The sequence below is a fragment of the Hippopotamus amphibius genome, chromosome 3, assembly GCF_030028045.1.
Source record: "Hippopotamus amphibius kiboko isolate mHipAmp2 chromosome 3, mHipAmp2.hap2, whole genome shotgun sequence".
Lineage (NCBI taxonomy): Eukaryota > Metazoa > Chordata > Mammalia > Artiodactyla > Hippopotamidae > Hippopotamus > Hippopotamus amphibius.
In genome coordinates this window covers 166,345,956-166,371,526 of record NC_080188.1, presented here as the reverse complement: position 1 = coordinate 166,371,526, position 25,571 = coordinate 166,345,956, and the positions used below count along the sequence as shown (strand labels likewise).

The 25,571-nt window shown below is 40.0% G+C and overlaps 1 protein-coding gene across 2 annotated transcripts in view; it reads left to right on the top strand.

Annotated features, from left to right (window-relative positions):
- C3H1orf21 (chromosome 3 C1orf21 homolog) overlaps positions 1 to 25,571 on the top strand; it is a 225,589-nt gene that overhangs the window by 175,360 nt on the left and 24,658 nt on the right. For both annotated transcript variants that reach the window (XM_057728999.1, XM_057729000.1), the window contains exons 4-5: positions 8,302 to 8,378; positions 17,103 to 17,163. In XM_057728999.1, coding sequence (XP_057584982.1) covers positions 8,302 to 8,378; positions 17,103 to 17,163 — 138 coding nt within the window. The remainder of the gene's footprint in view (positions 1 to 8,301; positions 8,379 to 17,102; positions 17,164 to 25,571) is intronic.

Genomic DNA, 25,571 nt, shown 5'->3' with positions numbered 1-25,571 from the left:
GACCTGATGGATGATACAGTTCTTTGTTCTAATATTTTAACTTTCATGAAATATACTTTGATTTTTTTCTGCCTATGTTTTTACCCACGAGAAAAATGTAACATAAAGCATGCTTATTTGGGGCTAGTCGGCTCTTAAATGCAGTCTTTTAGGGACCATCGTCTATTGATAGTTGGATTCTTAAAATCTTTGATTTTCTCATTTTGGATCACAATGATTATGATTCACATTCCTATGTGTTTTGTTTTATTTGATGGTTGGAGAGGAGAAGTCCAAAATGAAAAAATCAAGAGATGTGTAGGCGTGGGTGTGAGTGCAGTTTTCTGCATGGGGAATAAACCACAGATTTTTGCCTCTACCCGGTCGAACTGTGTCCACATGGCATTTAACATCATTTAGTAATGTCAGCTAACCAACTGGTTTCAGCTTTGTTTTGAAATCTCAACTCTGCATGGCATTTTGCCCCAATTTAAACTTTCAGCAATTAAGTTTTTTTCATGTTTAGTACAAATAAGATACTTGATGGGTTTCCACATCAGACTGTTCAGAAAGGAAGATCATAATGGTTAATGTTAGGTAGTTCTTGATCAAGAAAATATACCTTTTTTAAAAATTAGCATTATCGTCATTAGGGCTGTTTATAAATATTACAGTTCTGTTCCTTCCAAGCATGTAGTAGGGTTGTACTTTCTCCAGTCTCCTGACTGGTGTGGTCCTGTGACATGCTTTGGTGGAATACATATGAGCCCTTAACCTTGCTCAACTCTATCCTCCCCTCCCCCACCACAGTGATCTTGGGAGCACATGTTGACATGGGGCCTCCACTGGCCTGAGTCCCTGAGTGGTTAGGATGAGCTGAGCCTTCCTGCCAGCCTGCACTGGACGTGTAGCAGCTATAAGACATAAATTTGTATATTATTAAACTACTGATAGCAGGGTTTGTTTTCCACTGCAGCGTAACCTACCCAGTCCTTACTGATACAAGCATTTTGGCTGAAAATTGAATATGGTTTTTCCAAATTAGAAAAACCAGGAGATACATCATCTTTTTGAAAACATCCTTGAGACTTAAAAAAAAAAAAAAAAAAAGAAAACATCCTTAACTCATAATTCTCAGTGTGATTTACAACAACATTATAGCTTGTCTCTTTTAATTCCTGACATAGTAACTTAATGACTTGGTTCTAGGTTTGTTGGTAAACAATAAAATCTATTCTTAGCAATTGCTTACAACTCTGTTTACTTTTTAAAGATTATTTTAAATGTTTCCAATCTACCTTGTGAAACAACTATGTGAAAAATATTAGGTGCTTTGAAACCGATTTGCTCCACTTAACATATACTTGATATAAAATGAGTTACATGGTTATATTTTAATTTATAGAAAGAGAATTTCCATAAAGCTGAGACTTTCCATGCCATCACTACTTTACATTTCATCACTACTAAATAATTCTAACAAAATACTAATAATTGCAATAATCTCCGTGGACAGGTAATTATAATTACGTTGACCTCACGTAATTATGATACAGGTAGGCCCAAGTCAACAGTTGCATTGGGTAGCTTGGGCCTTGCCATTTGCTAATACCCAGAAATTCTGGTAGGATAAATGTGGGTCAGCTAATCACCATCACTCAGAAGACAGAAGATAAAATTCCTCTATGTTTGAAGAAGGTAGTGTCCTATCTCGTGTTAATACCACTTAAGAAATCATACATAGGAACTTCCTAGGTGACACAGTGGTTAAGAATCCACCTGCCAATGCACAGGACATGGGTTCCATTCCTGCTGCAGGAAGATCCCACGTGCTGCGGAGCAGCTAAGCCTGTGTGCCACAACTATTGAGCCTGTGCTCTAGAGCCCGTGAGCTACAGCTGTTGAGCTCATGTACCGCAACTACTGAAGCCCAAGCACCTAGAACCCGTGCTGCGCAACAAGAGAAGCCACCACAGTGAGGAGCCCACACACCACAACGAAGAGTAGCCCCTACTCACTGCAACTAAAGAAAGCCCGTGCGCAGCAACAAAGACCCAACACAGCCAATAAAAATAATAATAATAAAAAATTAATTTTAAAAAATGAAAAAAAAAAAGAATCACACATAAAACGTCAAATGAGATGGTTTTCTCAGAGTACATCCTATGGGATATTCCCCCAAAGCTGGAATGATTATTCATTATTTATTTCGTAGCTGAATGTGTTCTTATTTTTAAAATGTGTGTGTACCACCCAGAAATCTCCTAATTCTAGTTAAAGTTTTTACCTTTTCTAGTTTCAGGTACTTTCTGAAATGCAGTGGTTGAAATGTACACACACAGAGTCTGTGGATAGAGGGGAACCCACTGAGAGTTCACATTTAGTGCTTTTGTCTCTTTGCTCTGTGTCGGCCTCTCATTAGCAGTCCCAGAAGCTAGTTCTCCAACCCCCACTATTTTTCTCTACGCCTCCAGCTTCCTCCATCCATCTGACCCCTGGGATTTTTTTATAAGACAGAATTTCCTGCTTTGGGGCCCAGAAAAAAGAAATCCCTCCTCACACTTCCAACCCAGACCAACTCTGGGAGCCTCCCAGGACTTGGACTCAGTGCGACAACACAGGCGAAGAAGTGTTAGGAGGAGAGACGCTCCTTCCCTCGCCAACAGGGAGTGAGATGCTTTCTTCAACCCCCTGAATGCATTGTGTTGCTTCCTTCAGAATTAAGGAGCTGACGTTAGACAGGATTGTGTAAAGAAGCTGTCAGTTTCTCTTGGTGTTCTGACTTTCCCTTTGGGAGATGCCCCCCAGGGATTGGGAGCAGCAGGATAAATCTATTTCGGTTTGACTGTCTCCAACATGAGAGAAGCTAAGAGAATGATAAGTTCACTCTAGACACTGGCAAGTGTATTCTGTTCATAAAGAAAGTTATTCCAAGCAAAGGAGAAGTTGTTTGATTTGCCGTTTAAATAAACCTGTCACTCCCTGACGTTCGTTTGCAAACCTTTTTGAGAAATGGATGCTTTTTTCCAGCATCAGTTGACAGGCCCTGAATGTACAGTTCAAGGGATTGCTGCTCTGGGAGGCCTTGCTATTGGCCCCTGAGGCAGCTCTACAGAACCCCAGGCCTCAGTTTGAAAATTGCTCTGCGGAAGGCCAAGAGGAGGAATTCTAGGCACAAAGTATCTTTTCTCTGAAATAAAAGTCCTCAAACTTTTTTGAGTTGAGTCACCTAGGACTCTTGTTTAAAATGCAGACTTGGCGCTAAGAGACTCACACTTAGGAGGTATTGTGTAGAGCCTGGAAATCTGTATTTTAACAAGCATCCTAGGTGATTCTGATACCAGTATGGATGGATCATGAAAACACAGCTCTACAAACTGCCCGCTGAGCGCCCTTTTAATGGCCTCATCTTAATCCCACTTGGTCCCAGTTTATTTTAGGTCCTTAGTTTATGTGTCAGATGCTGTTAAAATAGTTTTTTCTTGCCAAGGGAAATAATGTCTTAGTTACCTCTTCCGTCACCTCCTAGTTTAATTCTCTGTTCCTATTCCTGGAGCACCGCGGATGTGGCGGGGCTCTCAGTCCTCTCTGTCGGATCTGCTCCATCTGAGACCCCCGTCAGCCTCAGCCTTCCTCCAGCCTTTCCTGGTTTTGTTTGTTTGCTTATTGTTTCTTTTTTTAAAGACAGATCTCTTGAAACTTCTCCTTCCCCAACAAACAAGCCCAAAGTAGAAGTTAATTGGTGTTTATAAGCACATATAAAACTGACTTCTTGATGCAAATACATACAATGGACTTCTTGATGTATATAAATGCTCCCATTAGTAAGGCGCTAGGTGTACTGATAGATACAAAGACATGTAAGAACAAATCCAAATAAATACAATTTGTAAAATAAATAAAGCCCACAATGAGACACCCACTTGAATGACTAGAATTGAAAAGACAATAAATACTAAGTGTTGGCGGGGAGGTGTAGAAACGGCAACCATCAGACACTGCTGGTGGGAATGTAAAATGGCGCAGCCACTTTGGAAGACAGTTTGGTGACGTCTTAAATAGTCATATATAAACTTATCATGTAATCTAGCAATTCCACTCCTTAGATTCTACCCAAGAGAAATGAAAATATATATCCACACAAAGACTTGTACATGAATGTTCATAGCAGCATTATTCATAATAGCCACAAACTGGAAACAGTCCGTATGTTCATCAGTTTGTGCGTGGATACACAAAATACAGTATATCCATACATTGGAATACTAGCTAGCAACTAAAATAAACGAAGTACTGAAATATGCTAAAGTATAGATGAACCTCGAAAACATTATGCTAAGTGAAAAATGCCAGATGCAAAAGGCTGTATGTTGTATGATTCCATTTACATGAATCTAGGCAAAGCAAATTGGTAGAGACAGAAAGCAGATCTGTGGTTCTGGGGACTACAGATGAGAACAAATGGGTGTGACAAAAATTGGGGGCTGATAGAACTGTTCTAAAACTGGATTGTGATGATAATCGCACAGTTCTATAAATTTACTAAAATCATTTAATCATATGTTTGTAATGGGGGAATTTTTTGGAATATAGATTTTACGTCAATAAGGCCGTTAAATTTTTTTTCTTAAAATAATGCATATATGCCACAATTAAATAATCGATAGTTCTTTTGCATGCAAAAGAAATAGAAAGGCACTATAGTTCAGGTGTGGCCTGCAGACCCCAGGAGTTTCCTGAGACATTCTCAGCGAGTCTTCAAAGCCATTTTCCTAAGAGTAAAGAAACTATTTGCCTTTTTCACTCTGTTGATGTTTGTACTGATGGTGCAAAAGCAATAGTGTGTAAAACTGCTTGTGCCTTAGCACAGATCCAGGCATTGGCACCACACTATGCCAATTATTAGCAGTCATAGTAGTACTACTATTAGTAGTAGTACTACTATTAGTAGTAGTACTAATAGTAGTTAGCATTAGTAGTCACCACCACCAAGCACTCATAGTCTAAGAATATATTCCATTTTCACTTAATATGCCCTTCAAGAATAAAGATGCAGATGTAGAGAACGGACTTGAGGACACGGGGTTGGGAGGGGGCAAAGGGGAAGCTGGGACAAAGTGAGAGAGTAGCATTGACACATATACACTACCAAATGTGAAATAGATAGCTAGTGGGAAGTTGCTGCATAACACAGGGGAGATCAACTCGATGATGGGTGATGCCTTAGAGGACCAGGATAGGGAGGGTGGGAGGGAGTCGCGGGAGGGAGGGAATATGGGGATATATGTGTAAAAACAGCTGATTCACTTTGGTGTGCCTCAAAAACTGGCCCAAGAGTGTAAAGCAATTATATTCCAATAAAGAGTTTAAAAAAAAAAGAATGCCCTTGATGAAGCAGTAGAAATTATTTCATTTTATTAACTCTTATGCCTTAGATGCGTATCTTTTTATTTTGAATAAGGTGGTTATCTATCTCAAGCACTTCTGCAGCTGATTGAGTGGCAAGCTGAACTAGCAGTTGTTTTTTGTGGGACACCATCTCTACTATAGAAAAAAATGCCTGACAGACAAATTATGGATATTCAGACTTGGGTATTTGGCAAACATATTCTCAAAAATGACCAAAGAGAGCCTGTTACGCCAAAGAAAACAATCGTCAGTATTTGTTGCTGGTCCTAAAATTCAGATGTTAAACCAAAATCAGAATTTTGGAGAACTTGTATCCACCACTGTGAGCTTGACAGCTTTTGTCAAGATTTTTCTCATGAGGGACTTCCCTGGCGGTCCGGTGGTTAAGACTCTGCACTTCCAATGCGGGGGGCGTGGGTTCGATCCCTGGTTGAGGAACTAAGATCCTGCCTGCTGCTCAGCGTGGCCAAAAAGAAAAAAAATTTTTTTTTTAAATATTTTTCTTATGAGATTGATGCTGATTTTAACAAATGTGATTTTTTTTTTCATATTGTATAATGAAATGTATCAAAATTCGGAGAATCCAGGTAAGGGGTCTTGATACTAAAAAGTTTGAGGACTACTGGCCTAGTGGCGAATAGCATGAACTCTGGGGCCGTTCTGCATGGATTCAAATCCCAACACTGTTACTTGTAACTTGTAGAATCTCAGTAAGGGTTTCACTTCCATGCCTCAGCTTCTTCATCTATAAGATGGGGATAATGATGGTACCTGTCTCAGAGAGGTATGTGGGCATAAAACTGAATTAATAGATGTATACTTAGAACATTAAAATGAGTTGATATATGCAATCAGTGAGACTAACATGTGGTGAGTTGTTATTGATCTTGATGAGTGGTAATTTATAAAAACAAATACATTATAAATACAAAATAGAAATCTCTGCATAGTTATATATATATTTGTAACTGGGAAATCTCCAGCTGCTTCCTCCCCACCCCCCACCTATGCCTCACCTTTGGTCCTCTCACTTCCTAGAAAGGCACCTCTGTGCCTGAGGTCTTGAAGTTTCCTCCCCATCTATTGAGTCTCTTTGGGAGGAGTTCCTTCTTTTTTAGCAACCACACAATGTGTTTTTAAGGACGATTTGGTGAGGCAGTATACTTATGAAGGGTACAGTTTAATAAATTGAATAGCAACAATACAATTATATGTCATTTGCATTCTTAGAAATCTCTTTCCTGCCTTCGCAATGTTTAAAATTATGATGCATCATTTAAGTTCAAAGAGTTTAGGAAATTATGTGAATAGAGAAAAAGTATAAGGTTCTCATATCAAATATATCCATTTTCAGTGCTTAATCCTAGCAGACATAAAGTTTAAGGGAGAAAATGACTCATTTGGAGGAAACCTACGTCTTCAGTCCTGCAGAGAGACTACAGTTGAGCTATTTTTATCTCTGACCATTTAAAAAAGTTAATTATGTGCTGACATCATTCATTTGTTCTACCAACATTCGATGAGCACCTCCCATGAAGTGCCAGGCCCCAAGCCAGGCTCTGTGGCCATGGTCACAAAGAAAGGATATGGGTCCTGCCCTCCTGAAATTAGTGCATTAAAGTTTTCTAATTGTTCTCCCACCTTCTTTGTAAAAAATAAGGTCGTTCATCCGTTGTTCTCTGACTACATCAGCAGAGGGAACAGTATATATCTTATACATTTTAAATGTTCATGAAAACATTCTCCAGTTTAGTGTGAGGTAAAGAAGATAAGCTAGAGCGCAGAAGAACGTAATGATTGTTTCTTCTCCTGGGAGATCACACACAAAATTACCCTATATTTTGGAGGACTGACGTTATACAGATACGCTCATGTTTGATGGCAAACGCAAGCAACCAAGCATGTAAGTCGTTGCAGTTTCACTGTCTTATGTGGCTTCTGCTATCCTAGGAGAAATATGAGCTCTTGAAAGAACTCGTTTGGAACCATCTGTTTTATGTGCCATCCTATATCAGTCTGCATGTGATGATGATGGTGGATCGGCCCACAGGACTTTTTATTCCTTGCCCAGGTCTTTAATTATTGCCACACCTCAAGTTGCTTGAGTATATAGTCACCTGTTAAATAGGTTTAGAGTAGTCCTTCCTTTCATTTTGGGGGGTATAATTAGAGAGCAAATTTTAAAGCACCTTAAATATATTTTTTAAAATAATGTTGTAAAAACACAGAGCAGCAGTATTATTGAGACAGTGTGCTTACTGATATACTTGTATTTTAAGATTTGAGAGTATTTCCTATGTGGCTGGTTTACTGGGAGAAAGAAATCAGATCAGGCTAAAAGCCAAAGAAGTACTTCTGGAAAACAGGCTAGTATTGAGTTTCATTAATTTAATTGAATTCAATCTCAATATTCATTGTGCATGGAAAATATTAGCTATTTTTAGCCACGTTCGTATCTCTGTCACTGCTAGGGCCTCGTGCAAACTTTATGTCTCAGTAACTGCAGTTGTCTTTCACAAATAAAACGCACAAAGTCACTTAACGTAGGCAAGCAAACAGTGGCTCTGGTTGTACTACCACTGCTCTTATTCACACTAGAATCTTCTGTCCTTGGATTCTCTTACTATTTTCAGTGCCTCCCCCTAAAAATCAAGTATTACTCGCACATAATTTTCTGAAAGGAGCCATAGCTGTTATAAAAGTTAATTCCTCTTTTCATGACAGTGTTGCCTGTTAAAATATTTGGCAGTTCTACCTGTGCTGTTTGGCATCTTTGTAATGACTTTCATTCTCATGAAGTAACCGACCGTAGAGGCTCCCAAACAAATCTAACATTTTGGTGATGAAAATCCATACTCTTGTTTAATTGCTGATTCTCATCTTGTGTTTTACATGTGTGTTTATGTGTTTCAGGAAAAAAGTGCCAGTTCAAATGTAAGACTTAAAACTAATAAAGAGATTCCGGGATTAGTTCATCAACCCAGAGCAAAGTAAGTTCTAGTTCCTATTTTCCTGTATTGTTTTGAAACCTAAAAATGTTTTTAGAGTGAGCCCCATTTTGCCTGCCAGATAATCAGACTTATTTTAAAGCCTCAGTAATTGAGGCAGTGTGATTTAGTCTAATGGAACAGAGCAGAGAGACCCCAAACAGACCCACAATATATGACAGAGCTGACACTTCACATCAGTTAGAAGAAAATGAAGAGGAATATCTTTATGACCATGGGGTAGGGAAGAACTTTGAATAGGTCACAAAGGATGCAGATCTTAAGAAAAATGATTAATTTTTATGACTGCATTAAAATTAAGAACTTCTGTTTATCAAAATATACTATAGGAGAGTAAAAGGCCACAAAATGATGGAATATATTTACAATACATATAATTAACAATAGTTGGGTTTCCAGAATATATAAAGTAATTCTATGAATCAATAAGTAGAAGACAGAACTCATAGAAAAACAGGTTTAAAACATAAACAACCACTTGACTGAAGAGGAAACATGAATAGCTAATGCATATGAAAAAGATATCATTTTGCACCACAAGATTGGCAAAAATTTAGAAGTCTGGTGATTCAAAAGGCTTACCAGAATGTGGAATGACAGGCACTCTTAACGCCTGGTGGTAGGGGTATAAACTGGTACAATTACTTTGGAAAACAATTTGCATTATCTGATAAAATTGTACCTGGGCCTACCTGACTGCCCAGCAACTCCACTCTCAGGTGTATACCCTAGAGAAACTCTTGTGCATGTGTGCCAGCAGGCATGTTTTGGAATATTCATGGCAGTACTGTTTATGTGACCTCTTAAAGCTCTTGAAGATATGGGACTTCCCTGGCTGTCCAGTGGTTAAGACTCCACGCTGCCACTGCAAGGGGCACAGGTTTGATCCCTGGTCGGGGAACTGAGATCCTGCAGGCCTCGCAGCACAGCAAAAAAAAAAAAAGCTCTTGAAGATAAAACCCAAATGCCCATCAAACATATAATGGATAACAAAAATGTGATATATTCTTATGATGGAAATACTACATATCCGTGAATATGAATGACCTGTAGCTGCAGAGGTCAAGACAGAGGAATCTCATGAAACTTAAAGTTGTGCCAGCAGAGTTAGTAGTACCTGCCTACATAGTTTCGTGCATATAAAATTCAAAAACAGGCAGAACTAATCGGCCGGCCAGTTTGTCAGAAAAGTTCCCTGGATCGGCTTCTAGTGAGCTGGAGATGTAGCAGGGGCGGGCTTTTTAGGTGCAAGCGATCCTGAAAAGCCTTGCTCCCCATGGAGCACTTACATCAGCGTGGTGGCTGGATTAAGGCGGCTGAGTGTGTGCCTCCTGAGGAAGCCACTGAGCGGAGAGAGCACTGCACAATTTGGCTGTGTATGGAGGTGCACTGTGCCTTTTGACAAAGAGACTGGCTTTCACAGAGGTATGGGTTGGATTCAGTTTTCTTCAGAAGAACTTCACAATGCACTACAACAGGAAAATCATGTTATTGATGGAGTAAAGCTCCAAGTTCAAGCTCAAAAACCCAAAACTTTGCAAGAGGATCAAACATCTGATGAAGAGAAAGATTTTTGAGACCACCGCTGCCTATTAAATAAAATAAACAAAACTGGAAAAAAAACCAGACAGAACTAAACAATATATTATATATATACATGTGTATATATAAACAATAAAGATAAGCAAGGAAATGAAAAGGCATTAAATTGAGAATAGTGGTTCTTTCTACTGGATGGAAGACAATGGGGACCAGAGGCTCTATCTCTTAGTAAGATTCGTGATTACATGTGTATTCCTTTAATTATTATTATTTAAAAATGTACAAATAACATTATATGTTTCCTTTTCTGTGTGTTAAGTATTTCACAATTAAAATGTTAAATAGAATAATGAGTAGTTTTCCATATTGCTCTAAAACTGAGTCTACCTTGGTGATAAAGTGCACTTTGTGTGACTTTGAAGCTACCTACCCTTTCTTCAAAGAGGCTGTTACCCCAGAGGCTGCAAGTCTCTTGTGCTGTGTTGCCTAAATATGAACCAGTTCCCTAAGGGTGCTGATCACATGAGTACATCTGCCACAGTCACCCTCACCCCCAAATAAATTTAGCTATGACATATGTGTAAATCAGTATCATGAGTGGAAAAAGTTGTGTTCTCTGGTTCTTCCCAGGAAGCTGAGACAGAAATAATATAATCACTTATAACATGGCTGAGTGTCTGTGGAATTGCTGCAGCCATGGCCACTGTGATATGGTGGTTAGGACTCTTCAGGGGTGGTGGATGAGCTCAGGGATTTAATTTTTTACTTCCAAAGAAAACTGGACATTTTAAAGTCCATTTATCATTTACAATGTCAGTATAATCAGGTAACCAATTTTTTCACCCTAAGGTAAGTGTTATACTATAATCACAACCTCCCAAATCCACTTCACTAGTAGTCACTTTTATCTACACCAATTTTGTCTGCCTCTGAGGACAAGAGATATCTGATGACACTACCAAATCATTTCTTCATCCAGACCATTAGATAGATGCTATTTTTAAATGCCTCTCTTATCTCTGAGTTCTAGAGAAAGACTCTATTAAGGAGAATTTCTTTTCCCTTTAGAGCAAATATTTATTTAACTTTGACACACTGAAATAGCATGCTTTGCAGACTGGCATGTGCTGAAGCTTTCAAAGAAGTTGATTAAATTGGTTCACGTGTTTACATTAAAATTATGAAGAAAATCCCCTGTTTTTCACATAGCATAATGCTCCTCCGTGTGTGTGTGTATTTTAAACTGCGAGTTAAATTATTGGGTTCTGGAATTCAACTAAGAAATCTTTCTGGAGAGCTAAGAGAAGGGTTTTACTTTTCCTACTTGCTGACACATGGGATTCAGGAAATTATTATTTATTGTGCAATTGTATAAAATAAGATGAGGCTTTTTCCCATGAGTGGAAGGACAGTCCCATACCTGATAATGGCAGATTTATTAATAATGAAGGCAGATAATGCTCACACCTTCATTTGATGCACCACGTAGAGCACATTCTTACTGACTCTGTAATCTCAGGCCAGTGACCTCATGTCTTTGAGCTCCAGCTTTCTCCAAGAAAAATGAAAGTGGAAAATGGGACTGGGGTTAAATGAAATAATGTATGCCTGGTGCATATCACAGTGTCTGACGTTTGGTAAGAACACCTTAACAATTAGAAACAACCCAAATACCCTTTGACAGGAAATTGGGTAAATGAACTGCACTGTATTCACACAGTGGAATATTAGCAGTTAAAACCAACGCACTGCAGCAATGCACAACGCTGGATGGACCCTAGCAATATAGTACTAGAACAGAGAGGAAGTCCTGAAAGATTAAAGAGGGTGATGCACTCTATAAAGTTAAAGACAACTAAAATAAATCATCTGCTTTTTAAGCACATGGAGAGATGGAGGAAAGCTATATAAAAGGAAAGTGGAGTCATGATGGTTCCCTTGAGTTGGGAGAGACACATGCATGGGTGGGAAGTAAGTAACCTCTAGATTTTTTGTTTTGGTTTCCTGGGTGCTTATTATGCTATTTATTTAAAAATGATTAACTAGGGGCTTCCTAGGTGGCGCAGTGGTTGAGAGTCCGCCTGCCAATGCAGGGGACACGGGTTCCATCCCAGCTCCAGGAAGATCCCACATGCTGCGGAGCAGCTGGGCCTGTGTGCCACAACTATTGAGCCTGCGCTTTAGAGCCCGTGAGTCACAGCTATTGAGCCCCTGTGCTGCAACTGTTGAAGCCCATGCGCCTGGAGCCTGTGCTCTGCAGCAGGAGAGGCCACGGCAGTGAGGAGCCATTGCACCACAATGAAGAGTAGCCCCCACTCACCGCAACTAAAAAGAAAGCCCGCGCACAGCAAAAAAAAAAAAAAAGACCCAACACAGCCAATAAAATTAAAAAAATAAATAAATAAAATAAAAATAAGCCATGAAAATGATTAAATAAAAGCGAGCCCTGAACTGCTAGCCTGTTGTGTGTCCTGGTGTGAGGATTAGGATTACCCCCACTCCACGGGGGTGCAGCTGAAAGACAGTAACGTTGATTATGAAGAAATGACTCTGTTCAGGCGAAGATGTGTCAGGAGCCCACGGAGTAATTGAATTTTATTTTTGCAGGTGAAGTATTAGGGCATTAAGACCTTGCCTTCTTATACTTTTGTGGCTTAGGTTTTTATTCTTTGGAAACTTATTTTTTTTAAATCACTAAAAATGGAAGCTATGTATCTTTCAGCTCTAGAGCTCCTTTTGTCCACCTTTTGCTTGTTTACTTGTCATTAAGATTCCATAGCATTGGGGCTTCCTAGCTGGCACAGTGGTTAAGAATCCGCCTGCCAATGCAGGGGACATGGGTTCAAGCCCTGCCCCAGGAAGATACCACATGCCACAGAGCAACTAAGCCCGTGCCCCACAACTATTGAGCCTGCGTTCTAGAGCCTGTGAGCCACAACTATTGAGCCCATGTGCCGCAACTACTGAAGCCCATGCGCCTAGAGCCGATGCTCCACAACAAGAGAAGCCACCATGATGAGGAGCCCGCGCACCACAATGAAGAGTAGCCCCCGCTCGCTGCAACAAGAGAATGCCCGTGTGCAGCAACAAAGACCCAAGATAGCAATAAAAAAATAAATCCAATAAATAAATAAATAAATTTATTTATTTAAAAAAAAAAAAGATTTCATAGCATTGTCATCCCTAGTCTCAAAAAGCAGACACATCACAGAATGAAGAGCCTCTGATGACAGGGTTACCTCACAAGAGCTTTTCCGGGACCAATTGGGAGCCATAAGAAATACTACAGGGTATCAATGGAGTATAATCTATAAAAATTTTGAGTCACTATGTTGTACACCTGAAGCTAATATGATATTGCAAATCAACTATACCTCAATAAAAAAGAAATGTTCCAGGGAAGCATTGTGTTTTCTAAGGTGGAGTTTTAGTAATTAGAGAGAAATAGGAATAACCAAAATTGTTAAGCTATATTAGTTAAATCCCAACATACAGGCTTTTATAAGAGATTTTTAGATCTAATTAATCTTAACATCAAGTAGTCATACTTTATAAACTAAATGAGAAACAATCCAATTATCCCTTCCTTAACCTTGAAGAAAGACAGAAAAAAGCCAGACCAGCGTGCTTTTGTCTCCTCCCCTCACTCACAGTCATCAAATTGTCCATCAGAAGGGATTTAAGAATCAAGTTGTTACCTAAGGACTGTTTCTCACAGTGTGGTGTGTACTCTTGAAGGTAAGAACTACTGTTATTGCCACTGTGTTGATAGTTTCCACACGAGAAGAGGGCATCCCTGTTTATCTAAGTGGGAGTCAGTCGATATGGGGTAATTTAATTCATCAGAGTGAACATTCTGTCTCTGCCCCTGTTGAAGAGATTTAGGGCCTCACTCTGAAAGGAACCCATGGAGAACAGTGGAGTAAGCCTCACACTGTCTGGTTACACCATCCCTAGACAACACACAGGTAACGAGGATCTCTGTGGTGGGCCTTTGCTCCACCTGGCAGTGTCTGCCACACCTCCAGGGACAACGGAGTTTACCTGAAAGCTCATTTAGTGCTTTGGGATTTGAGAATAAAGTCACCCTTCCTTTCAGTCGTTTCTGTCTGGCACAGTCCATGTGCTGTATTTCAAGGTGGCAAGTTAGTGAATCAGGCTGGTGGGTGACTCTTCCCAGTAGGTTTTGAAGTGAGGCAGAAGCAGGCAGGGATGTTCTAACGCTCTTAGGTGAAGAAAAAGCAGACAGCCCTTCTCTGTCAGTGGCCGAGTTGCAGCTGACTGAAAGCCAGTTGCCAACGTTTGGTTAGAATTGTTTCTCAAAGGGCACGTATGAAAATGAAAATGGAAGTTTCCTTCCTGACCACTGTACCCTCTACCCCAGAGTAAGGTTACTCTTCAGTTCAGAATTCAAGTGGGGATGAAAATGTCTAATTAATTCTGGATGGGTGGCTTTTGTTCAGTTTGCTTCAATCAAGGGATAATTATTTTTTAATGGTTAGAAGATATGTAGTTAATTATGAAATTAGTTAAATATGAAACCACTAGGGGTTTTGTGCTTGCTTCACCGTATCTGCATCCTGAGGTCCTTCCCTTTTGATCTCAAGCTCCTGATACGGACCCCTGAGCCTGTCGTTCTGCATCACAGGGATGGCAGACACGTGTGCAGAGGCTCTTTTACTTAAGACTTTCCCTCGTGTCCATGTAATGTGCATATGTCTGAGTACTAATCAGACATCCCTGTTTTCGTGTTTTGATGTTTCCAATAATGGAGTTAATGGAAGTTACTAACAACCACAGAATGTTAGTGCCAGAAGGGACCTCAGAGACCAGTTCATGTGTTTTAAAATGAGGACTCTCAGGCCTGCACCTCACTCGTGCTAACAAACTGTGAGGGGTCATGAATCATGTGAGTTAATTAAATATCCGTTGCCCTCCTGTTATATGCAAGGCAATGTATGCTAAAAACTCTAACCCAGAATTTTCCACAATGAACATCAAATACGAAAAATGCCGTTTTTATGAAGTCTCTTGTAATTTTCTAGGGAAACTAAAATATGTATGTTTATTTATACGAATAAAAATACATGCCTTTCCTATCCAGGACCCAGAGCTGTCCAGCAACCTCATCTGCTGAGACCTTGGCTAAAAATAGGAAGGATGCCCAAAAAGTGTCTAAGCAGCCACAGTGGGTGCCAGAATATTCACGTTTCCCACTCACAAGAATCCCCCCAGCCTCTCCCTTAGAGCCTGTTTACACTAACTTTAGACACAACTCTAACAAGCTTGGCTGTGCCACTTCTGAGCATGGAGTCAAAGCGGAAACTGGGAAGAAAACGGGAAGAGGACTGATGCCTTCTCTGACAAGGAGAGATGCGGAAAAAATGCTCGAAAGCAGGCCAAGAACAAAATCCTGGAGTTTAAGGCCATTTTGCTTAAAGAGAGCCAGCTCTTACCCATCTTAGAGGCTCCAGGGCTATCCCAGTTTTGCAGAAGTGCTGTGATTTAAGGTCATGAGAGTGGCTGCTAGTCATTAAATGAAAGTTAAGTAATGTTTAGGGTAGATGTCTATTAAAGAGTACCCAGTTTAGAAGACTTGCATCTAAAGTGGCTCAAATAAAAAACGTTTTGGCACTTAAAGAGGTAAAACCGTGAGAAATCTGGGAAAACTCAGCTCTGCAAAGTGGCTTTTCTGTCCAGCCAGAGGAAGAGAGGAGACTGTTGACTCTCATCATCCTAGATTCTGCTCTGCCTTTCTAACCTGTAATGAGAGAGAGACTCTTCTGAAACAGGACATCTTACCTTATCTGAACATACAAAGGATGGCAAAAATTACATGATATACGTGAAAGTGCCTTATAACTGCGAAAGTTGATTCTGGTATCAGATCTTTTCATTGTTTTGCTTTTATATCAGAGCTGATATCGTGTGCTCCCAGATTTTTTTTTTAAGAACTTTTATGGAGATGTAATTGACATACAATAAACTGCGTATATTTAAAGTGTACAATTTGATTTTATTAGTAATGTATATATGGCAATCCCAATCTCCCAATTCATCCCACCACAACACCCCCCCCCCACCATGCTCCCGGATTTTAAATCTAGATCTTACACATAGAGGAAAGCCTCCTTTAAGCCTTATTATCTCTCATGGGAGACCTGGAGGGTTATGGGTCACTTGTGCCACTCTCTGTGGCCCCTAAAGGATGAGGCATAATGCTGAGGGGATGTCAGGTGGGTTGCCCGCCACACCTAGATGAGAAGGGAAGCAGCTGTTCCGGAGCCACCCCTCCCCCCAACCCCAGCTACTAAACCAATAGGCACTAACAGTAAGCGAAAGAAGCACTGTACCATGTGTCTCTTACTCAGCATCCCGAACCTCCTTGGAACACCCACAGCTGTTTGCTAGGTAGAAACTACTGTCATTAAGACCATGTTGCCACCAAGGCTCTTTCCATCCCGTCCGCGAATCCTCTCTGCTCTCCCTACCTTCTTAGTTTTTTCCCCACCAACCATGTCCAGTTAAGTACACCACTAAATAGCAAGGAACAGGCAAATACTCGGCAGGGGGAGGCGCTACTCAGACATGCCTCCTCAGTCACTCCCACATTCCAGTGGAATTTCAGTTCCTAAGAGGTGCGTTTGCTCTCCGCAGCACAGGAGATATTCAGGCAATGTCAAGTTCTCGGCTCATTTACTGCCAGCCCACACCTATACAGTCAGCTGAATACCATGCTGACGCTGACAGCCTTCGTAAAGTATACATTTCGATATAGTAACTGATATATTTTCTTGTTATAGTCACACACAGGGTTGAAATATGTCGTGTGCTGCTTAGCTGCGCTTTTTGTTTTAATTTCAAATGTGTATCTGAAGAAAAAATTGGGCACACGCCTCTCAGTAACACCACTGTAAATAACCTGTGTAATTGAAAGGAAATTGCATTCCTGAAATCATAGGAATGGATAGACTATTAGGAAACACATTTGTAGGGTTACTGTAATGACATTTGTCCTTAGTGTGACTTCAGAGCACTTCAGTGGGAAAGTCTACAAGAAATAAATGACTGCCCCAAAGTTTAGGGACTCAGCATTTTTCATCTGAGGGAGCTAGGTTTAAGAAAACACTGAAATATGCACTTAACTACTCTTTGTTTTTTCAGCATGCACATCTCTGAAAGCCAACAAGAATTCTTCAGAATGCTGGATGAAAAAATTGAAAAGGTAAGAAGTAAAGTAACTACATGTTTCAAGGGAAATAACGCCTCATAAGTTAGAGTGCTGATATTCTGGTTTCTGTTACAAAGCTGTTCTTGCAAGGGGATGGTTAAAGTTAAAACAAAAGTCCCTACACCAAAATGTGGCTATGAGAATACTTAATGTATAAGAGAGCTTCCCAGGATCCTGGGCTACCACTGATCATTCATTCAAGTGTGGAAATTCAGGTAGAGACTGGTAAGAGCCTTTGTCTACAAACAGAGCGTTGCTGTCGATCGCTGTGTATTGTCTGCACCTGATGCCCTGCTCGGATGTCAGACTGCAAGCAAGAAGGTCCTTAGCACCTGCCTACTACATGCCCAGCACTGCTGAGTTCTTTACAAACATGTTGCAATCAATACCTTACCTCAGGGAAGTGGCCATGAGACAGGTAATTTTACAGACTAGGAAATTGAGGCTCAGAATGCTTGAGTAGCTTATCCAGGTTTGCAAGGCTAATGGCAGTAGAGTTAGAATTCCAGCCCACATCTGTCTGACTCGAAAGCAGTGTCTCCAAGTTGCTTCTCTAAAAGGGTGTGGATTTTACAGTGACAGTAAAATACAAAGTTGACCCCTGTGGAAATTTAACCCATACTTACGGTCTCAGAGCGCCGTATGCAAAACAGCTGAGTGAAGAGTGGGAGATGGTAATCATTCAAGGCTTACTTACATGCTTATAGAATTTAAATTTATCACCGCAGGGAGTGAATTTTAAATACTAAAGTTACACATCTGAGAACTGTAATTTGGAAACCTTCTGAAGAAGAGTTAAATTCTAAATTCAGAACATATCACAACTGTGGTTAAGGCATCACGGCCAATTTTACCTTTGAGATGTTTTCCATTTTAATTTGTTTCTTTTTTTACTTTCTGTGGCCCTTTTACTTGAGCATCTCGCAATGGAAGATAGTGAAGGAGGTCTTAGATTCGTCTGTATTTCAGTAGCAGACTCCACTCTGAGGTGGACCTCTCCTGAGAGAATCATTACATAATCTTCTCACGTACCATTAAAAGACCAGCATATATTACCAATGTGAAAAATAGAAATGGGTAGTGAATTAGCTCTTTGGCTATGCTTGCATACTCATTTGAGTATAATTTCTTTTTTTTTTTTTACTTTTAGTGAAATTTTAGCTTATGTGTGACTTTTTAGATTGAAAACATCATCTAGGAATAATTACTGTTTCACATATTGGTTCAAAAGCTGTTCAACTTGCCAATAACGTTTTGTTTTCAGTAAAGAGAGGCATAAAAAGAAATATTTTGTTCCCACTATAATGGGGAAGATCTTTTCTTTCTCTGTTTGGATTATTTCTCCTCCACTAGCTTTTTGGCAATAAAAATATCTGCTCAGTAGTCAGAGGTAGTCTGTAAAAATTGAAACCTGAATTGTAAGTTATCTTTTTAAACAACATTTACAAACTCTGACAAGGTGTTTAAAATGATCTAATCTCTTTCTGGTGTGTTTCCATAATTGAAATTCTACCTCTTGTTACTCAAAACTGAAATTCATTGTTCCCCATCTGAAATTCAATTTCCCTTCTTACTTTGCATCCAGAGTGTAGACTATGATATGTTTAGTACAACAAAAGCAGTTTATAACTTGATCATTTATTGGATGGAACTTTCCTTGGACAAAGGAGCATTTGTAGATTCAACAAAAACAGTGTTCCCATTATATATTGAATACACTTATATTCAAAAAAGAGCTGGTATATAATCTGTGATACACGCCCAGTTACAGATTTCTAAGGGAATTTTCTGTCTTCTCTGAACCAAACTCCTGTTTCTCGTCTCTTACCTAAAGTTCATCCTTCTGAATTTTGCGAACATGCTATTCTCTGTATCATCTAAATATTAAGCCTCCCCCGATTAAAATGTTCCTTCTTAATGTATGTGTTTGGCTTAATGTAATCTTCACCATAGTTTATATAACCAAAGTGGAAGTTGGATTCTTGCAAATTATTTTCCTGATGTTTTTACCATTGCTAAATATTTCTTTGGTCCAACTAGCATGTGGACAACCATAAATTCAATTTAAATCTATTCTTTAGGTTTTATAAGGTTGATTTAAAAAAAATTAAACTCGGCTTCATGCTGAAAATTGGAGTCATTCTGAAAGGGCTTTAGTTTCGAGATTTAATCTTTCTCAGAAATGTCCGGGAATTCCCTTTTTTTCCTTCCTGAAATTAAGAAGCAAAACTGAGTGAATCTGTAGAGATTTAAACCTGCCCTTCCTTGATTCATCCTTCGTGTTTATTGAATGTGTACAGGGCATAGCTGATTTGCTTTTCAACTCCCCTCTTCATACCAGAAGAACTCTCTGCTCCATATAAGGAAACAAGGACTACTAGATGGTTTAATACTTATAGTGAAGCTTAATGTGGACTACTCTAATTCAGAAATTGTCATGGTGCAGAGCTGCAGTTTACTTTTGCACCACAACTGGGCAAGCAGTTTTCTCAGAAGTTATTGGTGGCAAAGAAAAGCAAGTAGCAGAAATTCATTTAAAAATTATTTAGCACTTATGAGCACCAGGCATTACCCTATGACTCAGGATAGAAAAGCAGATAGGAAATAGGGGATACAAAATAAGTAGGAAACAGTCCCTTGCCTTGAGGAGCTCAATTTTAAAAGTAAATCTCTTTGAAAAGGTGATTATTTTACCAATGGAGGAGTCCTTCATCCATCACCCGTACCCCAGTTATTACCATGAGTCAGGTCCTCCTGTATTGAGCGCAGGTGTTTCAGGGGTCAGGTACCGAAACTTGAGGTCCATGAATCAGGCAGTTGGGACATCCTTGGACATTTGACACCATTTCACTCTGCTGGCGTGAAGAAGGCCAGGACGCTGAGATGCATCTGGAGATGACCACGGGAGAGATTTGTCAGGAGAGCAGTGAGAGTTCAAAAGAGCATTATAACACCTGATCTACTTTTGCTTTTCCCTTTGGAGAGTAAAAATCCTGTGAAACAACGGTAGCACCTCATTTATCTTTACCTCATTATTTTTTACTCGGATACCTAACCATTATTCCATCACAGTCTGTAGTTGTTGTGCCTGACAATTCACAGGCTCCTGAACTTTATGTGAAGTAGTGACATTTGCCTAATTTTGCAGCTTAAAGAAAATGACAGTTTACTGCAGAGCAAGATAATGATTTTAAATTCTAGTCCTTCACTATATTTAGAGGGGAAAAGACGAGATCTAGATCATTAAAACTTGGCCCTGTGGAGGAGTTTCGAATATAGTACCAAAGACAGATCACATTAGATTTTAAGATATGATTTCTACTATACATTTGAGTTCATTTGAAGAAGAAGAAAAAGTTAATGTATTTTTTAAGTATCAGCATTAATAGTATCCTTCCCAGGCAAACACAGGGATTTATATTTTGCTTTAGGAAGATGTAAGAACAGCCGACAACTGAGAAGTCATCTGCCCTCTCAAAAAGAACCCTGAATGTTAAATAAAGAATTTCTGTGTACAGTGCCATTTGCATCTGGTTAGTTTTCCTCATGAAAGGCATCTTAAGCTTTGTTGGGTCATGGACATTTTTTTGAAATTTCATAAAAGTTATAAAATCCCTCCCTATGAAAATGCACATGATATACACAAAATTCTTAAGTAAAATTTTAGAGTTTTATAACTCTTTGGAGCCTGTCTTTGGGCCCCAGGCAAAGAACCTGTGCATTTCACTGATGTGCTTTGCTCAGATCCAGGGCCCAGCTGCACCCATGGGTTTTGTCAGGGTCTCATCCATATATATCTCTGACTTTAAAGAAAATTAGGAAACTGAACACAGATAACTCCAAGAAAACCCATTCTGCCTTCTTTCTTATCGCCCTTCTCTTCTTTGAGAATAGCTCAGTAGCATTTCACCCCCCCAGAGGGTGAGCCATCCACGGGCCACCATGCCTCGCATATTCCTGTACCATCTTGAGACTCCGCCTCTGTTGACTGGAATTATGCAATGTGACAGTTAAAGGAAATGTCTGAGAAAGAGCAGCGTATGGATTTAAAATCAGCTGATTTTAAAAGATGTTTATTGGTAGACCTGTACGTCCATTGCAAAATCACTTACACTTAGAAGATGTGTGGGTTCCTGAAGTGGCCTGATTTCTTTGGCCCCAGAACTAACCTAGGTGGTGAGAAAGATCATGGTAAGTCTGCATTTATAAATTTATGTCAAGGGCTCCTCTTCTTCATATTATGTCAGATCAGTCTGAACTACGTTCTACATCAGTGTGTCAGAGATCAGAAGGTGTTTGCTTTTCATCTGGTGAAGAGAGTGACTTGTGTGTAATTATGAACCACGATCTTTGGTTCTGTGTATACACTATTCCTGAAGCAGACTGTTTAACCACAGAGCTGCTGTAGAATCACATGTAATGTAGGCACCTGCAGGTGAGGATAGCTTTTACTTTCTGGTGGTGTGCTTAAAGGCCTCCTCAGTGCTCTCTAGTGATGAGAAACGTGGGACTGTTGTATCAAATCCTGAAGAATGTCCCCCGGCCTGCCCCACGTGTCACAGAGGAAGTCATAGCATGTCCCTCCCACCCAGCTTGTCGATTTCGAGAACAACCAGGATCTTCCGTACTGACAGAGAGATGCTCCTGCTGGCACGTGTGTTTTGGACTGGGCTGGGCCGCCGATGTCATTCCATTAAACAGTTCCTTGCTCCATAGGACACACAGCAGGGCCTTGATTTCGCTAATAACCAAACCCTTCCTTGTGTCTCTTTTCCCTTCGTCCCCCTGCCTTGCCTGCTCTCTCTCCTGTATGTACCTTTCCTTATGCGTTGGCCAAATTAAAGCTGTAATTACAAAGGGAAGGCTGTGACTCAGCCCTGTTTTGTTTCTCTCCCTACTGCATAGCATTACGCAGGTGACTTCTTAATAGTCACGATGATCACGTTGGTGCAGGAGCCACTGGCGAAGTGCGTACACACCGTGGGCTCTGAGGATCCTAGCGTGCCCCAGCATTCCATGTAGCTACTAGTCATGGGTGACACAGCCAAGGAAAATAAAGCAGACAGCAAGCCGAGAAATGCAACACACCCAGTCTCTGCTCACTTTCCTTTTTTTTTTGGAGGGCTTCATTTTCAGAGAATTCTTAAAGTTCTGTCAGCCTGGCACCTTAGGGAGTAGCAAAGGGGAAGAGTCCAGGTTCTGGAACAATGGAGTACATGAATGCAAATAAAAACCATGACATTTTTATGAATGCAGTGAGGCCGACAGTGCTCTGAACTCAACAGCAACCTGGGCACAGTCAGTAAATGGTGTCATTTGGCTGTGGGTGTAGTACTTGGGCAAGGGAAGGCAGCCCAAGGTGCCACTCAGAGCAGAGTGACGGAGATGCTGGATTGTGTCATTTTCTTGTCTTGTTCCCATTCGCCTTCTCCTTCATCTTCTTCCTGGGCTGTTTCCCCTCCTCCCCATGGTCTTCCCACTCTTTGCATTTAGCAGCCCGGGGCATTGTTCTGGCCCTACAGAGAGCACTCAGGGACAGAGAGGGTGTCAGCCTCTGTCATTGCTGATTTATTATTTAAGAATCTCTAAAAGGATTTGAAGCATTACACAGACGGTTCCCTAAGGATAAAAATTGCATCTCATTCGTCTTTGTTTCCCCAGAACCTAGCACAGGGCCTGGGACAGGACAGATGCTTAATAAACTTGTTGAATGAGTGAATGGTGCAAATAAGACCACTGGGCTTAGCAGAAGCAAAAGCACACAGAAGAAGGAGGTGTGATCTGCAGACTCCAGTAGCAGAGGGCTCAGCGTGATAGCTGCTTTTAACAAAGGGGAGCATAGTAGGTACAGTGCCAAGAAACTGAATTGAGAAAGGTCAAGAAAAGAGGCAGCATGAAGCAAGTAGAAGAGCCTGTGCTTCAAAGCCCAGGCACGTCCAAAGACCCGCTCCTCTAGTGGCTGTGTGACCCCAGGCTAATTGTTTAACCTTTATGATCCTCAGTTCCCTCACCAAAAAATTTGGATAATAATACTAACTTGTCTGAGAAATTAAAGAAAATTCACGTCGAGTCTATAGCGGAGTGTTTGATGGTTTGTATGTGCTCTGGGATTGGTAGCTTTTATTTTGGTTGAAGTTGCCTGTGTCCATATCATAAAGGCCATTTGTAGAGAAGGATTTGGGGGAGGCTGTGACTGAGCCTGAAAATGCAGAACTTATCAGCTTGAATTTTGCTTGAGCGAGTGCCTTCGGGTGGTATAGATGTCTCCTTGTAGACAGAGCATTAGAATAGGATATTTTCCAGTGTACTCACCCCCCTCCCTCCTGTGCAGTATAAACATGTTAAGGAATTAGATTCGTGTGAACATTTATAGGGACATTAAATAACCTGTACCAGCTTTTGAACTGATTACAGCATGAGTCCAGGAGTCAGTGGTCCAGGCGCAGCTGAGTCCCTATCTGTATTTTTTCCTGTTTGGAAGATTCATTCTTTTTTAATTCTTGTGGGTTTCTTAAAACCTGCTTTTGCAAATATTCATTAATACTAGTCTTAAAATGCTTATGATAACAACAAAAAGTCAGGAAAGGGGATCCCCAACAAGATCATTAAAGTGATAAGACTAAAAACAAAAGTGATAAGACTAACTTCTCTGACTCATTTAACAAGCTTATCTGGGGGAAACAAAAAACAAGCTTATCTGGAATATATTCTCTGGACCTTGGAAATGAGCCACGGGGCCATGGAGCTGCAATATGAGGAATTAGGAAATTGAGTCCTTGCCTTTAGGGAGCTTCTAATCTAGAAGCATGAATTTTTTTGTACGTTTTTTGGGTTTTTTTAAACGGAAACTTTATTTTAATACATTTATTTATTTTTTTACTTATGTATGTATTTATTTATTTATTGGCTATGTTGGGCCTTCATTGCTGTACATGGGCTTTTCTCTAGTTGCGGTGAGCAGTTGTGGTGCTCGGGCTTCTCATTGCAGTGGCGTCTCTTGTGGAGCACGGGCTCTAGCTGCACGGGCCTCAGTAGTTGCAGCACGTGGGCTCAGTAGTTCTGGGTCGAGAGCTCTAGAGCACAGGCTCAGTCGTTGTGGCACACAGGTTTAGTTAGAAGCATAAAGTTTTGAGTGAGAAGGAACTTCAGAGAGTATCTTATGTGATTTACCCCCAACTTTTCAAACTCACACTAAACAGAACCCTCTGTGGCAAAGAATGAGACGTGCCCATTTATAGCAGTTGGGGAGGAATTATGAAGCAGATGATGTTTTGTACATTTCTTGAAATGTTTCTTCTGAGATACCTTGTTATTTGTGGGATACTTATTCCTCTCTTTGAAATGCTGTGGAGAATTCTTAGAGAAAGCTTTCTTGGAGAAGACACTTCTAGATTGTCCTCATTTTAATCCCATTTTTCTAAGTAGAGTCCAAAGAGGAGTACCACATACTGTAAACTCATATTCTCGAAAGTGGTTGTTGGAGGTTTGGAGATGGATGTTTAATCATATTCTGCCTCCCTCTGGGTTCTTAACAACTTTAAAATAGACACAGGGAGTCAGGTGACCATCATGGGTCAGTATCCATCTTATTAGTGAGTCTCATAATTCCCAAATGCAGAGCCTCTAGTAAACTAGTTTGGAATATATTTGCAATACTTAAAACATCAAAAGGATCTGTAGCCAGCATATATAAAGAAGTATTAATGCAAACCAATGAAAACCATCAATTAAAGTTATGAGTCTGTATCCTTGAAATTCTCTTACATGTGTACAATAAAGTTCACTGAAGCATACTATATGTTCAATAGCAAAAAAAATTTTAAAACCCAGAAGGAGTTTAAGTGCCTAGCACTAGAGGAATGAATAAATAAAATCCTTTCTATTTCCACAGTACAAAGGAAACGATCTGTGTGTGTGTGTGTGTAGCCACAATTATAGATCTCAAATCATATTATTAAATGAATAGAGGAATAAGCAGAATGATAAAAATTGTATGATACCATACAAATTAAAAATACCATGCATTGTTTTCAGATGGACATTCAACAAGTATTTATTAAATATCAGCTATATACCAGTCACACACATTCACGTCTGCATGCACACATTAGTATGGTATTTTTCTTTTAATTTTTTGCTGGCATATAGTTGATTTACAATGTTATGTTAGTTTCATTTATACAGCAAAGTGAATCAGTTATACATAGTATGGTGTGTTCTTATATGATATATTTATAAATGGCATGTATTTATATCTGTTATGTAAACGTGCATATACACATGATGTATAGTTTATTTGGTATAGTATGAATATGATACAAATATTCAGATATCAAAAATGAGCGTACCAAACCCATGACCATTGTTGCATCTGGGGATGGGGGAGGGGAATGGGCCTGGGA